Source organism: Triticum dicoccoides, chromosome 2A (assembly GCF_002162155.2).
Source record: "Triticum dicoccoides isolate Atlit2015 ecotype Zavitan chromosome 2A, WEW_v2.0, whole genome shotgun sequence".
Lineage (NCBI taxonomy): Eukaryota > Viridiplantae > Streptophyta > Magnoliopsida > Poales > Poaceae > Triticum > Triticum dicoccoides.
In genome coordinates this window covers 715,850,777-715,869,400 of record NC_041382.1, presented here as the reverse complement: position 1 = coordinate 715,869,400, position 18,624 = coordinate 715,850,777, and the positions used below count along the sequence as shown (strand labels likewise).

Below are 18,624 nucleotides of genomic sequence, written 5' to 3'. Positions count from 1 at the left end.
CATATTGACCCCTATACCCACACGAATGAATATTCGCGTGAACCTCCAGTTGTCGTGTGCTATTCCTGTTGCTTTGTGATATGTTACAAATACCCGAGGTGAGATTTACTTGCATCCCTGTGGATCAACGACTTGTCCACTATGCTAGTTACCTCGTTACTGGTTTTGTTCTTTTTTCTCGTTTCCGTGTTGCGGCATCCCTGTGATCAAATCACACTGTGTCTGGCCAGACGATGATGGATACCATAACACCGAGAGGGCCCGAGAATATCTCTCCATCGTCGGAGGAGCAAATCCCAATCTTGAGCTATCAAGTTACTTGACACACTTTTCCATGAACCCGTAAGCCGCCGTAATAGCCACCCATTTACGGATGATGTTTAACAAACCCCAAAGTTCATGAAGCAAGTAAGAAGAAACTCGATACTCTCATGGTCTAAGGAATTATGCAAACGTTAACCATCTCTGTGTTATGTACCATTAACTTGTGACGAACGAATCTCATAGCATAACATCAATCCGGGTCGATTCAACACAAATGTTCTCTTAACATTGTGCCCTCAAAGTTGCTGGCATAGACATGCCCATGACCAGGAAAACAGAATCATCATGCAACACTTGAGCTAGTCTTAGAGGCCAGACTAGGAATACTTCTTACCTTTTATTATTCCACACGTGCATATGAGTCTTCCTCCGAGCCTCGTGTTATTGCAGACTCGAGAACCATAGCAGTTATAGCATGGAACATAAACATAATTATGAACATGGAGATAAGTAATGGCATTTATTATTTCCTCTAGGGCATATCTCCTACAACTTTGTGAGGTTACATCATTATTTTAACAAAGTTATCAGGATGAGAGTTGACACACTAGTGAAACCTAAGAACCCCAGACCTTGTTTCCAACAATTGCAAACCTCATTTCGGCCACGTTTCCATCTTATTACCTTGCTATTTTAAATGTTCATAAAATACCAAAAAAACCATCCAAATTATCTATCTACCATCAAATTTATCAATCTCTTTGCTGAACAAGTGCACCGATACAATGAAAATTGTACTACGTGTGTTGGGGACACAAACTATTACTTGTATCTTATTGCAGTGTTGATTGAGAAGAGAATACAATTTTCCTACACCTCTTGTTGGTTGATAAATCTTAGGTCATCCATTTGAGGGAAATTTATTGTTGTCCTAGAAAACTCTATGCTTGGAGGCCTAACAGAGTCTACAAAAATAGAAGTGTGTAGTAGACATTAGTAAGCAATAAAAAGAGCAATGAAATGCAATGGAACTGAACAATAGAATAATGATAAAGCCTTCACACGAAATAACGAGTACAACGCTTAACAGAAATAAGGAACAAAATGACAAGTACTTAAAATGTCTTCACAACAGTCACATAAGAAGGATAGAGGGAGAAATTCTTTGAAACACGACAAAGTACTGAAAGTAAAGCTATCGAAGAATAGAACCCGTAAGCTTGGTGAAGACATGATGATTTGTTTACCCAAATTAAAATTGTTGGCGACAGTTCTACATCTTGGTTGGAGAGGTTGATCCACCACTCTAAGGACACACAAGTCCTTGCCTTTGTGAAGAGATATAGAGAAAGATTGAAGTGAATCGGGTGTCTTCATTGCAGATTGATTTAGGTATTTATATTCTTGAATAGGCGCTTACAATATCGATTACAAATAGTGGCATCATTTACAAGAGACGCAACAACGGTTCGCTATACACAACATCGGGAGAACGCAAGATCCTAGTTACGAGATATACTAAAGAATCTGTTGACTGCCCAATTACCCTAAATCTAACGCTAATTGACTCCTAACACTCCACCTTGGACAATGTTGTTTCTAAGCTTCATTGTCTTGAGAATCTTTATATATCTTGAGTGCTGGAAAGTCTTGCATTTTCTTAATACTCCCTACGTCCCATGATAGTGTAAAAAACACTTATATTATGGGACGGAGGGAGTAATTCTTAATCTTGAAAACTTTAAAAATCTTTGATCTTGTACTGCATATGTATTCCAAAAAATAAATATTGGGAGAACAACAAGAATTTGATATATTGTTAGTATAATTAATTGTCTCATTCAGGCCTACATGAGAAATCCGTTGGAAAACTCATAAAGAAAAGAGTACAATTTTAATTATCAAATGATAATTAATAAGTTTAGTTCTAGGAGTTTTATTCCCCTAAACTTTGCAAATCTCGTAGTCGTCTCATGCCAATGCCATGATTGCATTTTTAAAATACAACTATTGGTAAAGACTCAGTGAACAAATCTGTAAGATTGCCACAAGATTTTGTTGGCAGAATATCAAGTTCTCTATTTTTCTGTATTTGATGAGGAAAGAAGAGTTTTGGAGCAATATATTTTGTGATATTACTTTAAAGATACCCCATATGCATTTGAGAAACACATACACCATTATCCTCATAGATAATAGGTTGATGAATCTAATGAACCAATACTGTGTGATGTTTGAATACGGTTAATCACTCTATGAAGTCATACACACTCTTGTGAGGCTTCATATAATGCAATTATTCCAGAGTGGTTAGTGGAAGTTGCTACTAAAGTCTGTTTTGTTGACTTCCATGAAATAGTAGTTCCACCGTATAAAAATACAAACACAATTTGTGATCTGGCATATGGGGATCAAAAAGACATCAAGCGTTAGTATAACCAACTAGGGCCATGTCTTGATTATTCTGACATAATAAACCAAGGTCTTTAGTATCGGACAAATATATGAAGATATTCTTCACTCCCGCCTAATAGCGTTTTGTTGGAGTTAATGTCCAAGTTGCATCCCTTTTGCGCTACACTTAGTCTAGCTTGTTGAAACTGCCGATTTGAGGGTTTCTAGCGAGAAAGGCTCTGGGCTGCTTTAAGATTCATGCCGATGCAAGCCAACCCACCCTGTATACAATCAAACATGTTTTTTGGCTTAACTCATCTAATTTAAGATGTATACGGGCTACCAAACATGCCCGTAGTGAGGAGCTGGTTGGCTGTGATGTTAGAGTATCTATAGTCGGGCACCCCAAACCCTTCTCAAATGCCCGGATGGGCCGCCTGGTCACAAAATTTCGACTCAGCCGGACGCTTTAAACGGATCTCAAACGTCCGGACTGATTGCTCGCTTATATCCCTAAACGTGAATGTTTGAGGGGGCAGATTTGCACATCGCGGGTGCAGATGCTCTTAGCCATGCTCTAAAATGGAGTGTCGCTCTCCTCCGTCCCCACTCTCCCTGTCTCCAGTCCACGCGGGGGGTAACCCCCCCAAAAAAGTATCACGCGGCGTGGACGACTACTGCTGTCAGTGCGTCATGTCAGCGCTACTCAGGCCACAGACGAGGACGAGATAGGCAGCTGAAGGATCGCCCGCCGTCCAAAAGGCCAGCACAGGTAACCGCCAAATCCAAGACTACGGCCTGTGGCGTCCGTTCTTCTTCAGTAAATCGCAGTTTTGATTTGATGGGCTCCGGTTAGGGTTCTTGATCTCTGTTCCCCACCATCGCGTTCCTGATTCTTCCAAGCTCGTGACTGGCTGTGTTATGCCTAGGAGGATCTTTTCTTCTTCTCCTTCTTTTTAGCCCTTAATTTTACCAGCCGGTCGAGAATTTCTAGTTCTAATCTGCTGCGCAACCAGTGATTTGGTTTAGGTTTTTGGATGAGAAGTGATTGGGGATCCGTGGAGAAGCGAGAGGATAAGCAAAATATTGGTTGGTCAGGATGAGACGAGCAGAGATTTAATTGTTTTTTTTGGAAGAGTTTTTTTTTTTTACAGAAATTAAGGTCATTGTGATGATGATTTAATTGGCCGTCGAAAATTTCTTGTTTCACCTGCTGCGCTGCCAATGATTCGGTTTAGTTTGATATATGTGATTGGGGGTTCCTGGAGAAGGGAGAAGATAAGCTAAATCTTGGTTTGGTCAGGATGAGATGAGCAGAGTTTATTGATTTCTTTTTCTGAAATAGTAAATTTTAATTAACATTGAGGTAATTCTGGTGATGTTTGATGTAGCTAAGCAGCCAACCGATGTGCATAACCATTAGGGCATCACTTCCATTTTGTTAAGATGTTGACATGTCCTGTCCTGCCATACTAGTTTTACAAGCTGCATCCCCTGTTTTTATTTTACACTAGTACAGCACCACCATTAATTTGCTATCACGCGCAGAATGAAATTGTGTTGCTTCCTCATAAGAGTTCTCCCGTACCAAAAGTAAAATCGTAGATTCGGTTTGCTTCATGCATAATAGCCCACCGATTGGAAAGTAGTCACATGAAAAATGAACAGAGAGTCCATAATTAGAGTGAGTCAATCAGTGCCATGGGAAGGATACAATAAATAAACTGGAATTCGGTTAGCAGAATTTACTAGACCATGATGCTTAACGAAACATCACAACAGTATTACCGGTATGAGCTTTTTTTTAGAAAAGGAGGATGACCCCCGGCCTCTGCATCTGGTCGATGCATACGGCCACTTTATTAATTATTATCACAAAACCTTACAAAGCCATACAACAGCAAGACTAAAGCCACCGTAAGCAACATCTGTCGCTACACCTATCCAAATGATGAAGGGGCGCAGATAGTCTGGGCCTAATACCAAACAGACATCGCAGCCAAACCTAAACATCTAAGACCTGAGGTCCCAACCAGGACGCCTGCCGGGTATGGGGCACCTACCAGTCCGGCGCACTCCTCAACCAGGACGCCTGCCGGGTATGAGGCCGCCGCAGCCACCTGCCACAAATCCATCTTCAGAGCTGTACTGTTGCATGTACTGTGCCAGGTCTTTCTGCCATCGACGCCACCACGACGCCCGACAACGTCGTCCTCCTGCGCGAGTCCATCCTCCCACAGCGACATCAGTGTGTAGGATGAAGCACCGCTCCATCAAAGAATCCGTCCACTGGTCCCTCGATCACGTGTGTACCTCCAAAAATGACGCCCCCAAGGGAGGAACGACACCAGAGCGCCGCCGTCATCCGATCATCCGATCTAGGGTTTCCCCTAGAGGTAGCAGAGAGTGGCCTTGAACTTCTCCACGGCGATGCCTTCAAGAAGGGAACGACGCAGATAGCGCCGCCACCGCCGGCCTTAGCAGAAGCCGAAGGCAAGTTTTCACCCAGATTAGTTCGAAGGAATCCAACTCTCGTGCACGGGCCGCCGTCACCACCAGCACCACCAGGCAGACCCTGGAGTACCGGCAATCACCACCGCATCCAGATCGCCGGCCACGCCGGGCCGCCGCCATCCCCTGCCCCGTCCGGGTCAGAGACGGAGCTGCCGACCGTGCACAGGGACCGCCGCCGCCTGCACACGCCGGAGCGCCGCCGAGATCCCAGCGCCCGCCACCGCTTGCCGAAGCCAACCGCCGCCTGAGCACTGGCGCCACCGTGGAGCCATCAGATCGGGGAGGGAGACGTCGCGCGCCGACCACCCTCGCGGACCCCGCCGCACGCCCGAGCGCCGGCGCCACCGCGGCGCCATCAGATCGGGAGGAGGAAGAGCCCGCGCCTCGCCGCCCCGCGCAGACCACGCCGCCGCCATCGCCGCAGCGCCACCAAAGGGGAGCCCCGTAGATCCGCCGGCGACACGACCTGCCGCCGAGCCGAGCGCCGCCGCGAGGGCCGGCCGTCCCGCGCCGCCCAGGAGCCTCGCGAGGAGGGAGGGAGCCCCGCCGCCGCTGGCGCACGCGCGGGCTTTGCCCGGCGGCGTCCCCTGGCGGCGGCGAGGGAGAAGGAAGGCGGAGGAAGGGAGCGGCGGCGGCGATCTAGGGTTCCACCCGGGCCGCTCGCGGGAGCGGCACGGGGGACGGGGGATGTGGTGACTGCCTTCTTGTCCTGTTGAAGCTACAGATTTGTTTTCTTTGTTTCCATTACCGGTGTGAGCTTAATTGCCTATGAGATATTATCATCTAATTTTGGTTTCAGTGCAGGAGAAATGGAAGGATGGCTGAACCAGATGGGGATGATCCGGATAGCGGTCCTTTCAAGCTTTGCTGCACATCTTGTTCTCATCCTCCTTGCTGGGATTCGTCGGCGTACAGCCTCCGGTGGGCGGATGCTCCTTCTGTGGCTGGCGTACCAGCTGGCCAACTGGGCCGCGGCGTATGCCCTTGGTAACCTGTCCTTCGGCAGCAGGTTGCAGGAGCAGCCGCAGCTGGTCGCGTTCTGGGCGCCATTCCTCTTGCAGCATCTCGGCGGCCCGGACAACATTAGCGCCTACTCCCTGGAGGACAATGTACTGTCAGGGCGGCAAGCACTCAATGCCTTTGTGCAGGTCGGGGGAGCCATTTATGTCGTGTACAAGCACATATACCTTGGCGGTGGCGACAGAGCTTTGCTTCGGGCATCCATCATCATTCTCACCGTCGGTGTTGCCAAGTATGTGGAGAGGGTGTTCGCACTACGGCGAGGCAACTTGGGCAACATCCGGAGCTCAAACAAGAAGAAGAAACTAAGCAGATTCACTGATGTCTCGGGCTCCAGAAAGGGAACTGTGCTGGACAATGAGCAAGCCCTGATGGTTGCCCACAACATGTTCCCGTTCTGCCAGCGTGCAATGACTGATTCTTCTGTCAACATGGATTCACCTGACCTTGATGCAAGCAGAGAAATGTTCTCTTTTGGGTGGGAGAGTATGTGCAAGGTGGTGGAGATGGAGCTTTCTCTCATGTACGACATCCTCTACACCAAAGCAGCCATGGTCCACACCTGGGGCGGCTACTTGATCCGTTTTCTTTCGCCAATCGCCACCGTCACGGCATTTGTTCTGTTTCTGTTCTACAGCAAAGACGGCCAGAGGAGAGAAGATCTGGTCATCACCTACACCTTGCTGGTAGCTACCTTCATCCTGGACGTGAGATGGCTGTTTGGGGCAGTTGGGTCTACCTGGATGCACATGTTCCTGCAGGCTCGGCCACGGTGCTGGCTTCACCACAATGTTTTGTGCTCTGGGTCTGGGATATGGCGTCGCCTCCGCCGTGTCATCGTGTCTCTGTGCCGTGGCCGGCTAGCCCTTCTCATGGCGCTGAGCAGCTACAGAATGTGGTCGGGCACCATTGGGCAGTACAGCCTGCTGCACGAGTGCACCCGTACCTGTGACACGAGAACTCTGTGCGGGAGAGCAGCCAAGAAAATTGGATTGGAAGAGGGTTGGAACGAACACCGGCACTCTGAGTCTGAAGGTCTTAAGCTTTCAGAAGATGTCAAGAGGTTGGTGTTCGAACGTGTACGGACGATACTCAAATCAACATATGAGGTCGACAAGGATGAGGAGGCTGCATATTCCATGAATGACGTTACGACATTCTGGGGTCAGGTGGCAGCCAAGATGTGTCGGAGGAAACTGCGGAGATTCCGGCTGGCATTTGGCCGTGAGTTCCAGGAGGACATCCTTGTGTGGCACATCGCCACGCAAGTTTTCCTCACGAGTGATGATGGCAAGTTGTATGCAGAGACAAAGCATGCCAAGGCGATCAAGGCGCTGTCAGAGTACCTCATGTTCCTCGTTGCCGTGCGCCGTCACATGCTACCGGGCCTTGTTCTCCGCAGCCTGTACGAAGTAACCAAGGAGTCCTTGCAGGATGTATGGCGTGATGAGGTTGGGACCAGTTCCATTCAAGGTTCCGGTTCGACGGTGAGCGGCAGAGAAGAGAAGCTTGCCAGAATCCTCCGTGACAAGAAGGACGCAGACAGTGAGTGGGGTCTTGAGCATGATAAAACTCGTCTGGTCTCTGACGGAGCTAATATTGCCATGGTGCTGCTCAGCGCCGATGAGTCAGAGATGCCGGAACTGCTGGAACTCGTCTTCAACGTGTGGGTGGACAAGCTGCTGTATGCGGGCACCCGATGCAGCCGGGAATCCCATGCTAGGCAGCTCAGCCGTGGGGGTGAGCTCACGACCATCGTGTGGATTCTGGCAGAACATGCTGGCCCATTTCAGATCGGCCAACACGGCCCAGATAATAAAAAACAGGAACCTTGTCCGCCACCGCCGCCGCCACTGCCGCCGCCACCCATTTATACGCAGGAGAGACCGCCGTGGTGGAGCATAGTGATTCCGCCACCGCCACCGCCGATGGTCGAACAACCCAAAAAGGAGGAACCTCGTCCACCGCCGACGCTGCGTCCGGTCCCATTTCCGCTGCCGATGGACATTGAAACCCCCCCAAAAGAGGAGCCTTGTCCGCCACGGCCGCATCGTGAGAGGAGTAGAAGGTATGCTACGCTATATCCGGTGGACTGATTGCCCTCTATCATTTGGCGACCATTGATTTGGTATCCACTGGGCATGGGCATGATAAAGTTCTCTCATCATCGTTAACTACAGAAAGGGATATATTCCAAATTTACAATCAGCTAGTAAATAGAGTCTTAAGGTTCTAAAGACACAGTTTGCTATGATCTGTCAGTCATACATACAAGCCGCCTCCCGATTTCCTTTATGCTTATATAAAGTCCACCTTGAGCTAAAGAAAAAAGGCCATGGCTGTGTATTCTATTCAAGTTCTTAATAATAACCGAAAATAGATTTTATACTCCCCCCGATCCATATTACTTGTCGCAGCTTAGTACAATTTTGAAGTTGTACTAAAGTATCGGAGAGTTATATTAAAGCTGCAACAAGTAATATGGATCAGAGGGAGCAGCAGATTTTAGGAGCCATGATGCTTCCAGAGCAAGGGAAAAAGAGAAAACTCACCCCGCCCGAGGACCCCAAGCCAAGACAGGTAACAGCCCATGATAAGATCTCTCTGAAGTTTGTTTTCTTTGGTGATAAAACAAAACCTTATGCTGGCCAGGATGAAAACTGAACGACGGGTGTTTAGAGCCATCAGAACAACGTGCATTTTAGTACATCACACAGAAAACATCTTGCATTCCTTTGTAGTGCTGTTTTAAGAAGCTGTGCATCTCTCGGGCATGACATTTACTAGGTACCACAACTTCGTCATCAACATTGCATACAATTCCTTTGCTTACCAGAAGTTGAATCCTTTTTCCCATATACCTTGGTATTATTATAAATGTTAGAGAAACTGCTGAGTTATAACTGCACAAACTCCTTTTGCCATTCCTCCTCACAAACTCGTTTTCTCTTTGTTTGATGCACTTGTTTGTAATTGTATGTGTGCATGTTGTTATGCAGAGGCGGGTTTTGTACTCGTGGCTGTATTATCTTGATGTGATGAGTTAGTCAATCTTTTTCCTTTTATCGAAAAACTGTATTCAACATAGCAGTATAGCATTGATCTCGTATGGAAAAATAGTGCATGTGCAACTTGTCAGTCAGCACTTGTTAATGTTGTTTCCTTTTTTTTTTTTAGAAAAGGAGGTTGAAACCCCGGGCTCTGCATCAATCGATGCATCCAGCCATCTTTATTAATTATTCCACAATGGTCTGACAAGAACATACATCAAATCATCCGAAGCCATCACTCACATCTACAAATTCGATAATGAGGAGTGCTCTCACTCCCCTTATCTACAATCAGTGTCGTCGCCGATCCATCCACATAACGTATCGGGACTAACAGCTGGTGCAGCAGACCTAAAGAGCACACCACATGCACACGTTTTAGAAGCCGCCATCTTTATCGGACCACTGACCCATCTTCAGGAAATAGCTCCACATCATCCTTGCCAGTCCGGACATCCATCGACGCCACCACGGCGCCCAACGGCATCACCGCCTTGCGCTCGTCCGTCCAGACGCGAAGACTTTGGAAGATCTGTCGTGCGTAGCACCTGCCAACCAGGCATGACTCAGCGTAGCACCTGTCGGCCAGGCATGACTTGACAACTCCACCGAAGCTTCATGCAAGACGGAGCCGCTCCACCTCCTGCCTGTGTCTTCTAGCGCTGCTCCACAAACGATGCTCCCAAGAGAGAAACGACACCGCAATACCGCCATCGTCCGATCTGGAGAACCAGATCCTAGGGTTTCCCCCGAAGCAGTGCCCATCACCAGCAACCGTCAAGGACCCACACAGTGCCCACCACCACTCAACCCTCAAGACGGTGCCTTCAGTAAGGTCACGGCGTCAAGGACGCCGCCGCCGCCCACCGGAGTTAGGATTTTCACCCGAGAGGCAGAGAGCGGGGAAATGAAGGAGCAAACATAGACCGACGTCTTCAAGAAGAAAAGCGGCGCCCTTGAGCGTCATCGTCGGCGCGGCCGGTCGGGGCCGACCAAGGGGTTTCCTCCAATCTGGATCTCCTCCATCAGCTTCACCCGCGGCCAGGGTCCCGGCAACCACGCCGGCACCGTCAGGAACCCGCAGGAGAGAAGCCCACTGATTAGGGCCGGATGACTGCGGCCAGATCTGGCGCTAGAACCCACCGCCTGTGCGTACCGGCAGCTGAACAAGCCGACTCTGACAACGCCGACCACATATCTGGCCACACCCAGATCCGGCGCACCCGCCGCGCCGACGACCACCTCCACTCGCTGTAGTGGAGAACCACCCTGGACACGCAGCCAAGCGCCGACGACACCACGGGCCGCCACCACCCGCAGCAGGACGTATTTGGGCAGGGGCGCCCAGATCCGCCGCCACCGCGCGCCATGGCTGACCACCACGCTGCCCCGACAACCATGGAGGCGCAGCCCCGCCGAAAAGCCCTGGAGCCGCCGCTCCAGCTTCCTATCTCCGCCGCCACGCCTGAAGCCCAGGGTCGTCGTCGCGCGCAGCCCGAGTCCGCCCCTAGGATGAAGGGCGAGCCCGCCACCGCCGTTCGTCGGACGAGCTTTGCTCGCCGGCTTCCTCCGGCGGCGGCGGGAGAGGGTGGGTCGGGGTGGATGGGGGCGGCGGCGGCTAGGGTTAGCTCGAGCCGCCCCCCTGGGGGCAGCGCGAGCGCGATGGGGTGGGAACGGGTTGTATTTTAAATGTTGTTTCCTTTACAATGAAAAAAATGCAGTGTCATCACTGCATGAATCCAAGATTATATGACATGAAATTTGTGTCACCTGATTCATATTGAAAAATATTTTGTTATGATAGTGATACTATCATCACATAAGTTAAATATTGAGAAAGTAATTGTTGGTCAAAATCTTGTCTTATAGAAACAAAATATGTCTTATTCCTTGGAACATAGGGGGGAGTAAACAATAACAAAAAGACTATTAATAACTCTTCTTGCCCTTAAAAAAACTCTTCTTGCATTTCATTCATCCGAGTTTGGATTATATGCTTAGAGCATCTTCAATAGATGGCCCAAATTTTGGCGGTCCAAACAGGTGATGGTCCAAATTTGGAGCATCAAAAAATGCTTTTTACATCTCCGAAAAAGGCTCAACTTCAATAGATGGTCCAAAACGGAGATGTAAAAATAAGAGAAACTCCAACAAATGGTCCAAAACAAAGATGCAAAACCGGCCCGCGGCCATGCGGCTGCTGTTCAGCCACTATACAGCCACGGTTTTGCGTTCAAATATCACTTCAAATTTAAAACAAAGTGCAGCATCATCATAGTTCAAATCATAACAAAAGTGCATCATCATCATCATAGTTTGAAATCCCTCTACCAAAAGTGCAACGTCCCAGTCAAAGTTTTTTGTCCTACAAATTAAAATACACATGAATATCATTTATATGGATCATCAACACCACCGACGTTGTGAACCATGGCACGATCATCATCATCATCACCGTTGTGAACCGCGGCTGCCTTCGAGTTTTTGGTCGGTCACGCCGCAGTTTCATCCGGGTTCCGACCGCGATTGGCCGCCCATTTTTGTACCTTCGACGCCTTCGCAGGAACCGCCGACCCAGGGGCGACAGGCCGGACGGGGTGGCGTGAATCCGGGGCGACGACATGGACGCGGTGGTAGAGGGTGAGTTCGCCGCGGTGGCAACGGCGGCGGCGGCGGAGAAGGCGGCGGGGTCGTCGGCTTCGGCCATGGCGGCGGCGGAAGGCGCGCGGGGGGAGGGGTGGACGGGCGGGCGGTCGCAAGGTGGAAGGTGAATGAACTGGCGGTTGGGCGTTGGCTCGCGGCCGCGGCCGCGGTTTTTTTTACATCACTTGTATCTCTTGATGTAAATTTGCATTATGAAGTTTTTATTTTTACATCACCGGGAGGCCGCGGTCCAATTTTTTTTTACATATTGACCGTCTGGTGGAGTAGTGTTTTTTGCCCAAGACGGTCAAAAAGTTCGATATTTTTACATTTAGACCATCTATTGGAGATGCTCTTATGCACTCAGCGATCAAGTTCGTATTTCAATGCCAGGGAGGCCGGCAATATCTAGAGCAGCATCGTCAGTGGAACCAGTGCCTACAGAACGACGCTTCTTGAAGGCCGTGCGTGGGACGAGCTCGCCGGAGTACGAGAGCAAATGAATCCGGTAGGGCGAGCGGGATAGATTTGGTGCAATTTCAGGAAAGATAGGGTTGTTGGGTCCGCCATGCATATTAGTTTCGTATTTGAGCTGGATATGAGGGGTGCCGATCAGCCCGGATATTTGAGGCCAGTTTAAGAAGCCCGTGTGGGTCGCCTTTTTGTGGCCTATTACTAACCGGGTCGTCCGCCTGGACGTTTGAGACGGGGTTGGGGCGCCGGCTGTAGATGCTCTTAGACCACTCGAAATCACTATTAAGGAGTGGGGTTGCTAAATCTCAGTCGACTGAAACTTAATGAAGCCTCAGTCGATGCTATATCCATGAGATATTACATAGAGATCCGTGCAAAAATTTCTTTAATTTTTTTCTTTCTTTCTTTCATATGTTGTGTCACTTGATCGAGACTTGCTTAAGTCTCAAATGACCGAGATCCAGCCACACCCTTAAGAAGTATTCCTTGCAAAGGTTACTCCCACCTTATCAGATTGCGATAAGTTGCGCATTGTATGTGAGTCACTTGTCATAACCTTGTTTTTCATTTTTTTCGTAGATTCATTTATTCAAAATGTTTTATCTCTTAAACCATGTGTCTAAATCTCGAATCGTTTTCACTGTTAGGTTCCTCGCGTCGAGATCTTCAAACTAGATCCCATATTGATAAATTTTGATGAACTTTTTTACAGGAAAAAATGGACGGAAAACCGAACCAAGAGCACATGTTTTTTTCCTTTTCGAAGAGGCATGATTGTGCCTCTCGCAGAAGCAAATCCATACCTCCATGAGAAGTAAGCCTGTGACTCTCGTGGAAGGAAAGAAATAGTGTTTCCCCGTTTCCGAGAGGCACGACCGTGACTCTCGAGGAAACAAATCCATGCCTCTAGCGGAAGGAAAAACATGCCTCTCACGGAAGAAAAAAAAAACAAACATATTTTTCCCTTTTCCGAGAGGTACGGCCGTGCCTCTCGCGGAAGCAAAACCGTGCCTCTCACGGAAGCAAAACCGTGTCTCTTGTGGAAGAATAAAAAAAAACGTGTTTTTTTTTCTGTTTCAGAGAGGTATGGTCGTGCTCGTGCCCTCACGAAAGTAAAACCGTGCCTCCCTGGAAGAAAAACAAACGTGTTTTTTTTCGTTTTCGAAAGGCATGGTCATTTCTCTTGTGAAAAAAAACCACATTTTTTCGCACAAATTCTATTTTATTATTTCGATTTTCCTGGATCCTGCTTCGTTATTTTTTCCACAAATTGTATTTTTATTTTTCCCCCAAAATACCTCTACTTTAGATTTTTTGTGAGAGATAGATCACTACTTTAGTGATCTGTAGACGCTCACGGAGGGAGTGCTACTTATTATCTCGTACCAAACTGGGCCAGAAGCCCACCCGTGCGGCCGGAGTTGGTTTCGCGATTTTGCGCGCGGGTCCAGGAAAATCGAAAGAGCGGAGCGGGTTCTCAACATTTTGGGGAGCACCCAAAATGCATCAACTTTGCTCACGTACGAGGGCCGCCGCACCACCTTTGCTGCCCAAAACGGCAAAAACCCTCCCCAGCGGCGCCGCCCCGCCGGTGAGCTCGACCAAGCACCTCCGCGCTTCTCCCCACCTCCCCTCCCTCTCCGATGAGCTGGAACCACGCGGCGGCGGCCGCGGCCGGGAGGGTCTCGGCGAGGACCACCGCCAGCCGCGGGTTCGCGAGCGCCGGCGGCGGCCGCCGCGGACGTAGGCCCGCGGCGCCCCAGCCGTGGTCGTGGGCGTGGCTGCGGGGGCTGTGGCGCGGAGAGCCGAAGAAGCAGCGGGGCGCCGCGAAGAGGCCGGGGAGGCGCGCGGCCGAGGGCGACGGCAAGGTCTCGCCCGGCGACGCCGCTCCCTCGTTCGTCGACCCCAATGTGGCAGCGCTGGAGAGCGGCGGGGGAACGGCCGGCGAGGAGGACGCGCCGTCGGGGATCTGCCTGCATCAAGACCTCGACACCGCGCGCGTACAGGCAAGCGGATTCTCAGTTTCCCACCGCAACTTCCTATGCCCGGTTTGGTCTGACGCTGTCTAATTGTTAAAACTAGTCTATCAAAGAGAGTACTTGATGAGCTCGAGGAATCGTGAGCTTTGCTTGGAAATGGTGGTAAAGGCCGTGTTGCACAACGATTTTGGTGGGGAAAATGCTGAAGAGAGTGTAAAATGTACAACATTTGGTGGGGAAAATGCTGAAGGCAGAGTGTGAAATGTACACCATTTTGGTGGGGATAATAGTAGGATACTGGCCACTCAGTTAAAAGGTCTACTTGATGGTTGATGCTTCATCCTGCTGTAGTGATGTAGCTGTTTCAATATATCAATGTGTACATACATAGCTGTTGGAATGATCGAGATTGCTTCTCTGTGTGCATATTTATAGGCCAAACTGAAGCCTCTGCTCTCAAGGGCCAGACTAATCATTACCAGGAAAGTAGAATGGGCAAGTATCATGTTTGCATACGCGCAGGTGATGTATCTGTAACCCACTTCACCTGCATAGCCCAAGAGAATTCCCCAAGTCGTGCTCCCTGTATTTTTCTTCTCTCAGTCAACTTACTCAGTTATCACTATTGTCATCTGAACCTCAGGAGACTAGATACATCATAAAGGATCCACGCACTCCTCGGAGAAAAACTGTGAGTGTCTCTCTTTCCTGACTGCACCAGAGGTTCCATTCATGTACTATCCTGTACTATTTTTGCTCCGTTTTCTAGGCCGTAACGGTTGGCTTGTTTATTCTTCCAATGCCAGTCTGTGGGTTTAATTCGAGAGAAAAGCAACGTCATCCTTAGGCAGGTACTTTTGTGCATTCAGTTGGTTCTAACTATATTTGTACCGCATCATACTGATTTTAAAGATTCTGTTCTGAGATCAGAAATTTTGGTGGTCACATGATATCTTTTACATATAATGCACTGTTCCAAATACCAAATAAGTTGTGTCATAATAGTTGGACTTCTCAGTTTTAGTTATGCTGCTGACTGCTGTATTCTGTTGTATGACACAATCTATTTAACTGGAGTAGTCCCTATACTCCCTGCATTGTTTTTCTCCATATAAATCATCATCATGGGACCATGCATCATGTGTACTGGTCATATGTTTCATCAGTTCGACAGATAACTGAACTTTTTTCTTCATTAGAGGACCATTACATTATTTTTTGTTGGCTGGACAGGGGTGTTGGTGGGGAATAAGTATGTTACCGTATTGACTAGTTATTGGGATGCTTTGAAATGACTATATTATTGTACTCTGTTTCTGTTTTGATTCAATGGAGGTTTCCTCAATAGAAAAAATATTAGTTCTCATGCAGAATTTGATATGTACGATGTGTTCCATCCACGTGGTACTAACTGTGGTATGGCATAAAGGTTAGAGAATCTAACTTAATCCCACCAGTACTAGAAAACCTCATGATCAAGTTTTTTTCGCTGAAGTCCATAAAAAATGGTCACCATGAGTTGAGCAATCCGGCCACAACTGCCCATGTATGTAGTTCTTGCATATGTTCTCACTTCCCTCTTCTCAAGGGAACTTTTGGCATGCTACTAGTACTACTAGCGAGTTAAATCACCGACTAGTTTTTAGCACCTCCCAAATGTGAAGTCACATGTTATATGTATCACAGACTCACAGTGAGCAAGCAACTAGTTGTGCCAAACATGAGAAAGTGGAAGGATTGTGACACTTGCTAGCTAGTAAGGGGCAGCCCCAGTGCATGTAGCTCCCGCTTGCGCAGGGTCTGGGGAAGGGTCCGACCACTTTGGGTCTATCGTACGCAGCCTTTCCTACATTTCTGTAAGAGGCTGTTTCCAGGACTTGAACCCGTGACCTCATGGTCACAAGGCAGCAACTTTACCACTGCGCCAAGGCTCCCCTTCTGACACTTGCTAGCTAGTGGCGACTAAAATATTTTGGTGATCCAAACACGAAAAAAATAACTGTACACAATCATGAAATTAGTACTATTCCTTCTCAAGGAAAAATATGAAACCTCATAAGCAAAGGTCTTTGTTATCTTCTTCTTTTCCTGAGTGGGGATGTATTTTATTATCTTTCGTATTTATTTATTCATTGTTCTCTTGATGTAAATGACTGCCTTGTAATATAATTGACTACCAGATACTTTTTGCTGATGTTTCAGCTACTTTGGACAAGGCGACCATTCGTTGCAGAATTTACTGATGCCAAGGGTAATGAGATATTCACGGTAAGATCTCAGTAACCCATTGCTTTGTACCATTGTGAATACGCTCAATATACATTAGATTAAGTTCAATTTTTTTTGTTGGATTTAGGTTCGCCGGCCTTTTAGGTGGATCAACAGCTCCATTTATGCAGAAGTGGATGGCAAGGTACAGAGATATTTGTTACTTGATTGTTATGGATATACATCAATGGTTGTGATTATGATTTCTCTTTGGCCAGGAGGTAGGTGTAGTCCACAGTCGTTGGCATCTTTGGCGTAGAAATTATGACTTGTACTTAGGGTAACATGATCTTCTTCCCTTAACTCTGATTTAGTCAATTTTCTTGGTTTTTTTGCAGGCGCTAGTCTTGCTATACTGACTGACATTTTAATTTGCCAACATTTCTGTTCATCAGGAATAGGCAGTTTGCTGTGGTGGAGAATCCTGGATTTTGGAGCTGGTCCTTTACCCTGCTTGATGAGGATGATAATTTAGTAGCCATAATTGACCGCAAGGTTAGGGGAGTTGGTTGGGAGGTAATGTCCTTTTGACTGGACAACCAAATATTAGTATGCAGTTTATAATATTTATGATATTTAGAGGATACCCCATGCTGTGATGTGACCCGTGCATATACGCGCTATGATGTTATTGCTTGACACTGCTTCTGCGCGCGGGGATATGTCACATGCACATCCACTTGAGAATGATACGATTTTGGTTTAGGATGAGTCCACTTTGTGCTTGTGATACAAACTGAGCGCAAGATTTTTGCATCCCATATCTTTTGCTAATTTTTTCTGTTTGTTAAGCTATTATCAATGTAGAAAGAATGGATTGCGAGTACTAGTGAGTAAGGACTGATGAGCATAACTTTGGTTTCATGCTCAGTGCATGCAGCACTTCACGAATGCTTCCCAGTATGAAGTTCGGTTTGGTGATGCTGGAAAAGGCACCGATAAAGTTTTTTGTTTCGCTAAAGATGTAAGTGTTCTTCCTTGATGAGTGTTTAAAAGCTTCTGCCTGATTGTTAAGCTGATTTGAAGATCAAATTTCATTGGTGCTTCCAGATCCAGAACGACCTTCGCGTGTTTCTCCCGCTGGATTTACCCGAGAGGGCTGTGGCTCTTGCTCTTGCAGTGTCTCTGGACCATGACTGCTTCTCCAGGAGACGATTGGGCTGGTATGTGTGTACTCCCCTAGTTTCAGGATTGCTTAGCCAACTTTTTTGTTTCGAGAAATGATTGCTTAAGTCAAAGTTATGTCCTGTGGATTGCTGATATGTAATGCGGATGTTCACATCCTGTTGCTATAGAATTAACTCAAATGCTTGTTCCTTTCAGGGTTCTTCGCCTTTTAGGAGCATGAGGGAATTGCAGAAAACACCCGCTGTCGGGGCAGAGAGGCGATCATCGGATCCCAAGATTCAGGGAACTGCCTTCTGGGTGGAACAATGTTTTTCCAGTTAGTGTTTCCCTGCATCTGTTGCCCTTTCAATCATTCTTTTTGTACATGGCAGACGTAGAATTGCGCCCTGCTGATGCTTCTGGAACTGATCTCAACGGTATTGTGAATGTTCTTGCTAAAAAAAACATGCGTGATTAGTCGGTTGCCAGCAAATCCAGTTCTGATTTTAGTCGGCTGCCAACAAACATATAACCCGAAAAAACGGTGCGCGATTAGTCGGTCACGTCATGAGATTTGATCCACTTAGAGCAAGTCCAGTAGAGCCCTCAAACCCTCAAACCCCTAAAAATAATTGCTTTTTTTTTACAGTTTTCGTCGAAAAAAAGCCGTAGACTAGAACCTCTAAACCCTCAAACCCGTAAAAAAATTTAGAGGTCTAACCCTCAAACTGTTTCCCAACCTGTAGAAGTGAGGGTTGAGAGGAAAAACTCCCCCCCAACCCGCACTCCTCTTTCTTTTCGCGCGGGAGGGAAGTTTCATCCCGCCTCCCCGGCTCCTCCCGCTGCCTCCTCCCGCCGTCTCGCCCGGTGCCGGCCATGGAGGCCTCCGCCACCGCGCCCGCCGCGCCCGC

General features: G+C 47.9%; 2 protein-coding genes across 5 annotated transcripts; both read left to right on the top strand.

Annotated features, from left to right (window-relative positions):
- Window positions 1-3,252: 3,252 nt before the first annotated feature.
- Window positions 3,253-9,203, top strand: LOC119356534. Of its 4 annotated transcripts, XM_037623499.1 has the most exons (3): window positions 3,422-3,509; window positions 5,977-8,260; window positions 8,610-9,203. In XM_037623499.1, exons 1-3 carry the CDS (start codon window positions 3,500-3,502, stop codon window positions 8,623-8,625), a joined length of 2,310 nt encoding a protein of 769 aa, XP_037479396.1. In that variant the 5' UTR covers window positions 3,422-3,499; the 3' UTR covers window positions 8,626-9,203. The 4 variants fall into 4 exon arrangements, with proteins under 4 accessions (XP_037479399.1, XP_037479397.1, XP_037479398.1 ...); XM_037623502.1 differs by lacking the exon at window positions 8,610-9,203 and having other exon boundaries at window positions 3,253-3,509; window positions 5,977-8,571; XM_037623500.1 differs by lacking the exon at window positions 8,610-9,203 and having other exon boundaries at window positions 3,254-3,430; window positions 5,977-8,571.
- Window positions 9,204-14,002: 4,799 nt separating this feature from the next.
- Window positions 14,003-18,196, top strand: LOC119358168 (phospholipid scramblase family protein C343.06c-like). The gene is made up of 11 exons (XM_037624842.1): window positions 14,003-14,365; window positions 14,774-14,860; window positions 14,982-15,029; window positions 15,145-15,189; window positions 16,541-16,606; window positions 16,695-16,751; window positions 16,825-16,886; window positions 17,002-17,122; window positions 17,478-17,570; window positions 17,657-17,769; window positions 17,930-18,196. Exons 1-11 carry the CDS (start codon window positions 14,003-14,005, stop codon window positions 17,952-17,954), a joined length of 1,080 nt encoding a protein of 359 aa, XP_037480739.1. The 3' UTR covers window positions 17,955-18,196.
- The last annotated feature ends 428 nt before the right edge of the window (window positions 18,197-18,624 follow it).

Coding starts and splice junctions, on each gene's coding strand:
- LOC119358168 (XM_037624842.1), top strand. CDS start 14,003: ATGAGCTGGAACCACGCGGCGGCGGCCGCGGCCGGGAGGGTCTCGGCG. Junction 14,366..14,773: donor TCGACACCGCGCGCGTACAG/GCAAGCGGATTC, acceptor GCATATTTATAG/GCCAAACTGAAGCCTCTGCT. Junction 17,123..17,477: donor TTAGGGGAGTTGGTTGGGAG/GTAATGTCCTTT, acceptor TTTCATGCTCAG/TGCATGCAGCACTTCACGAA.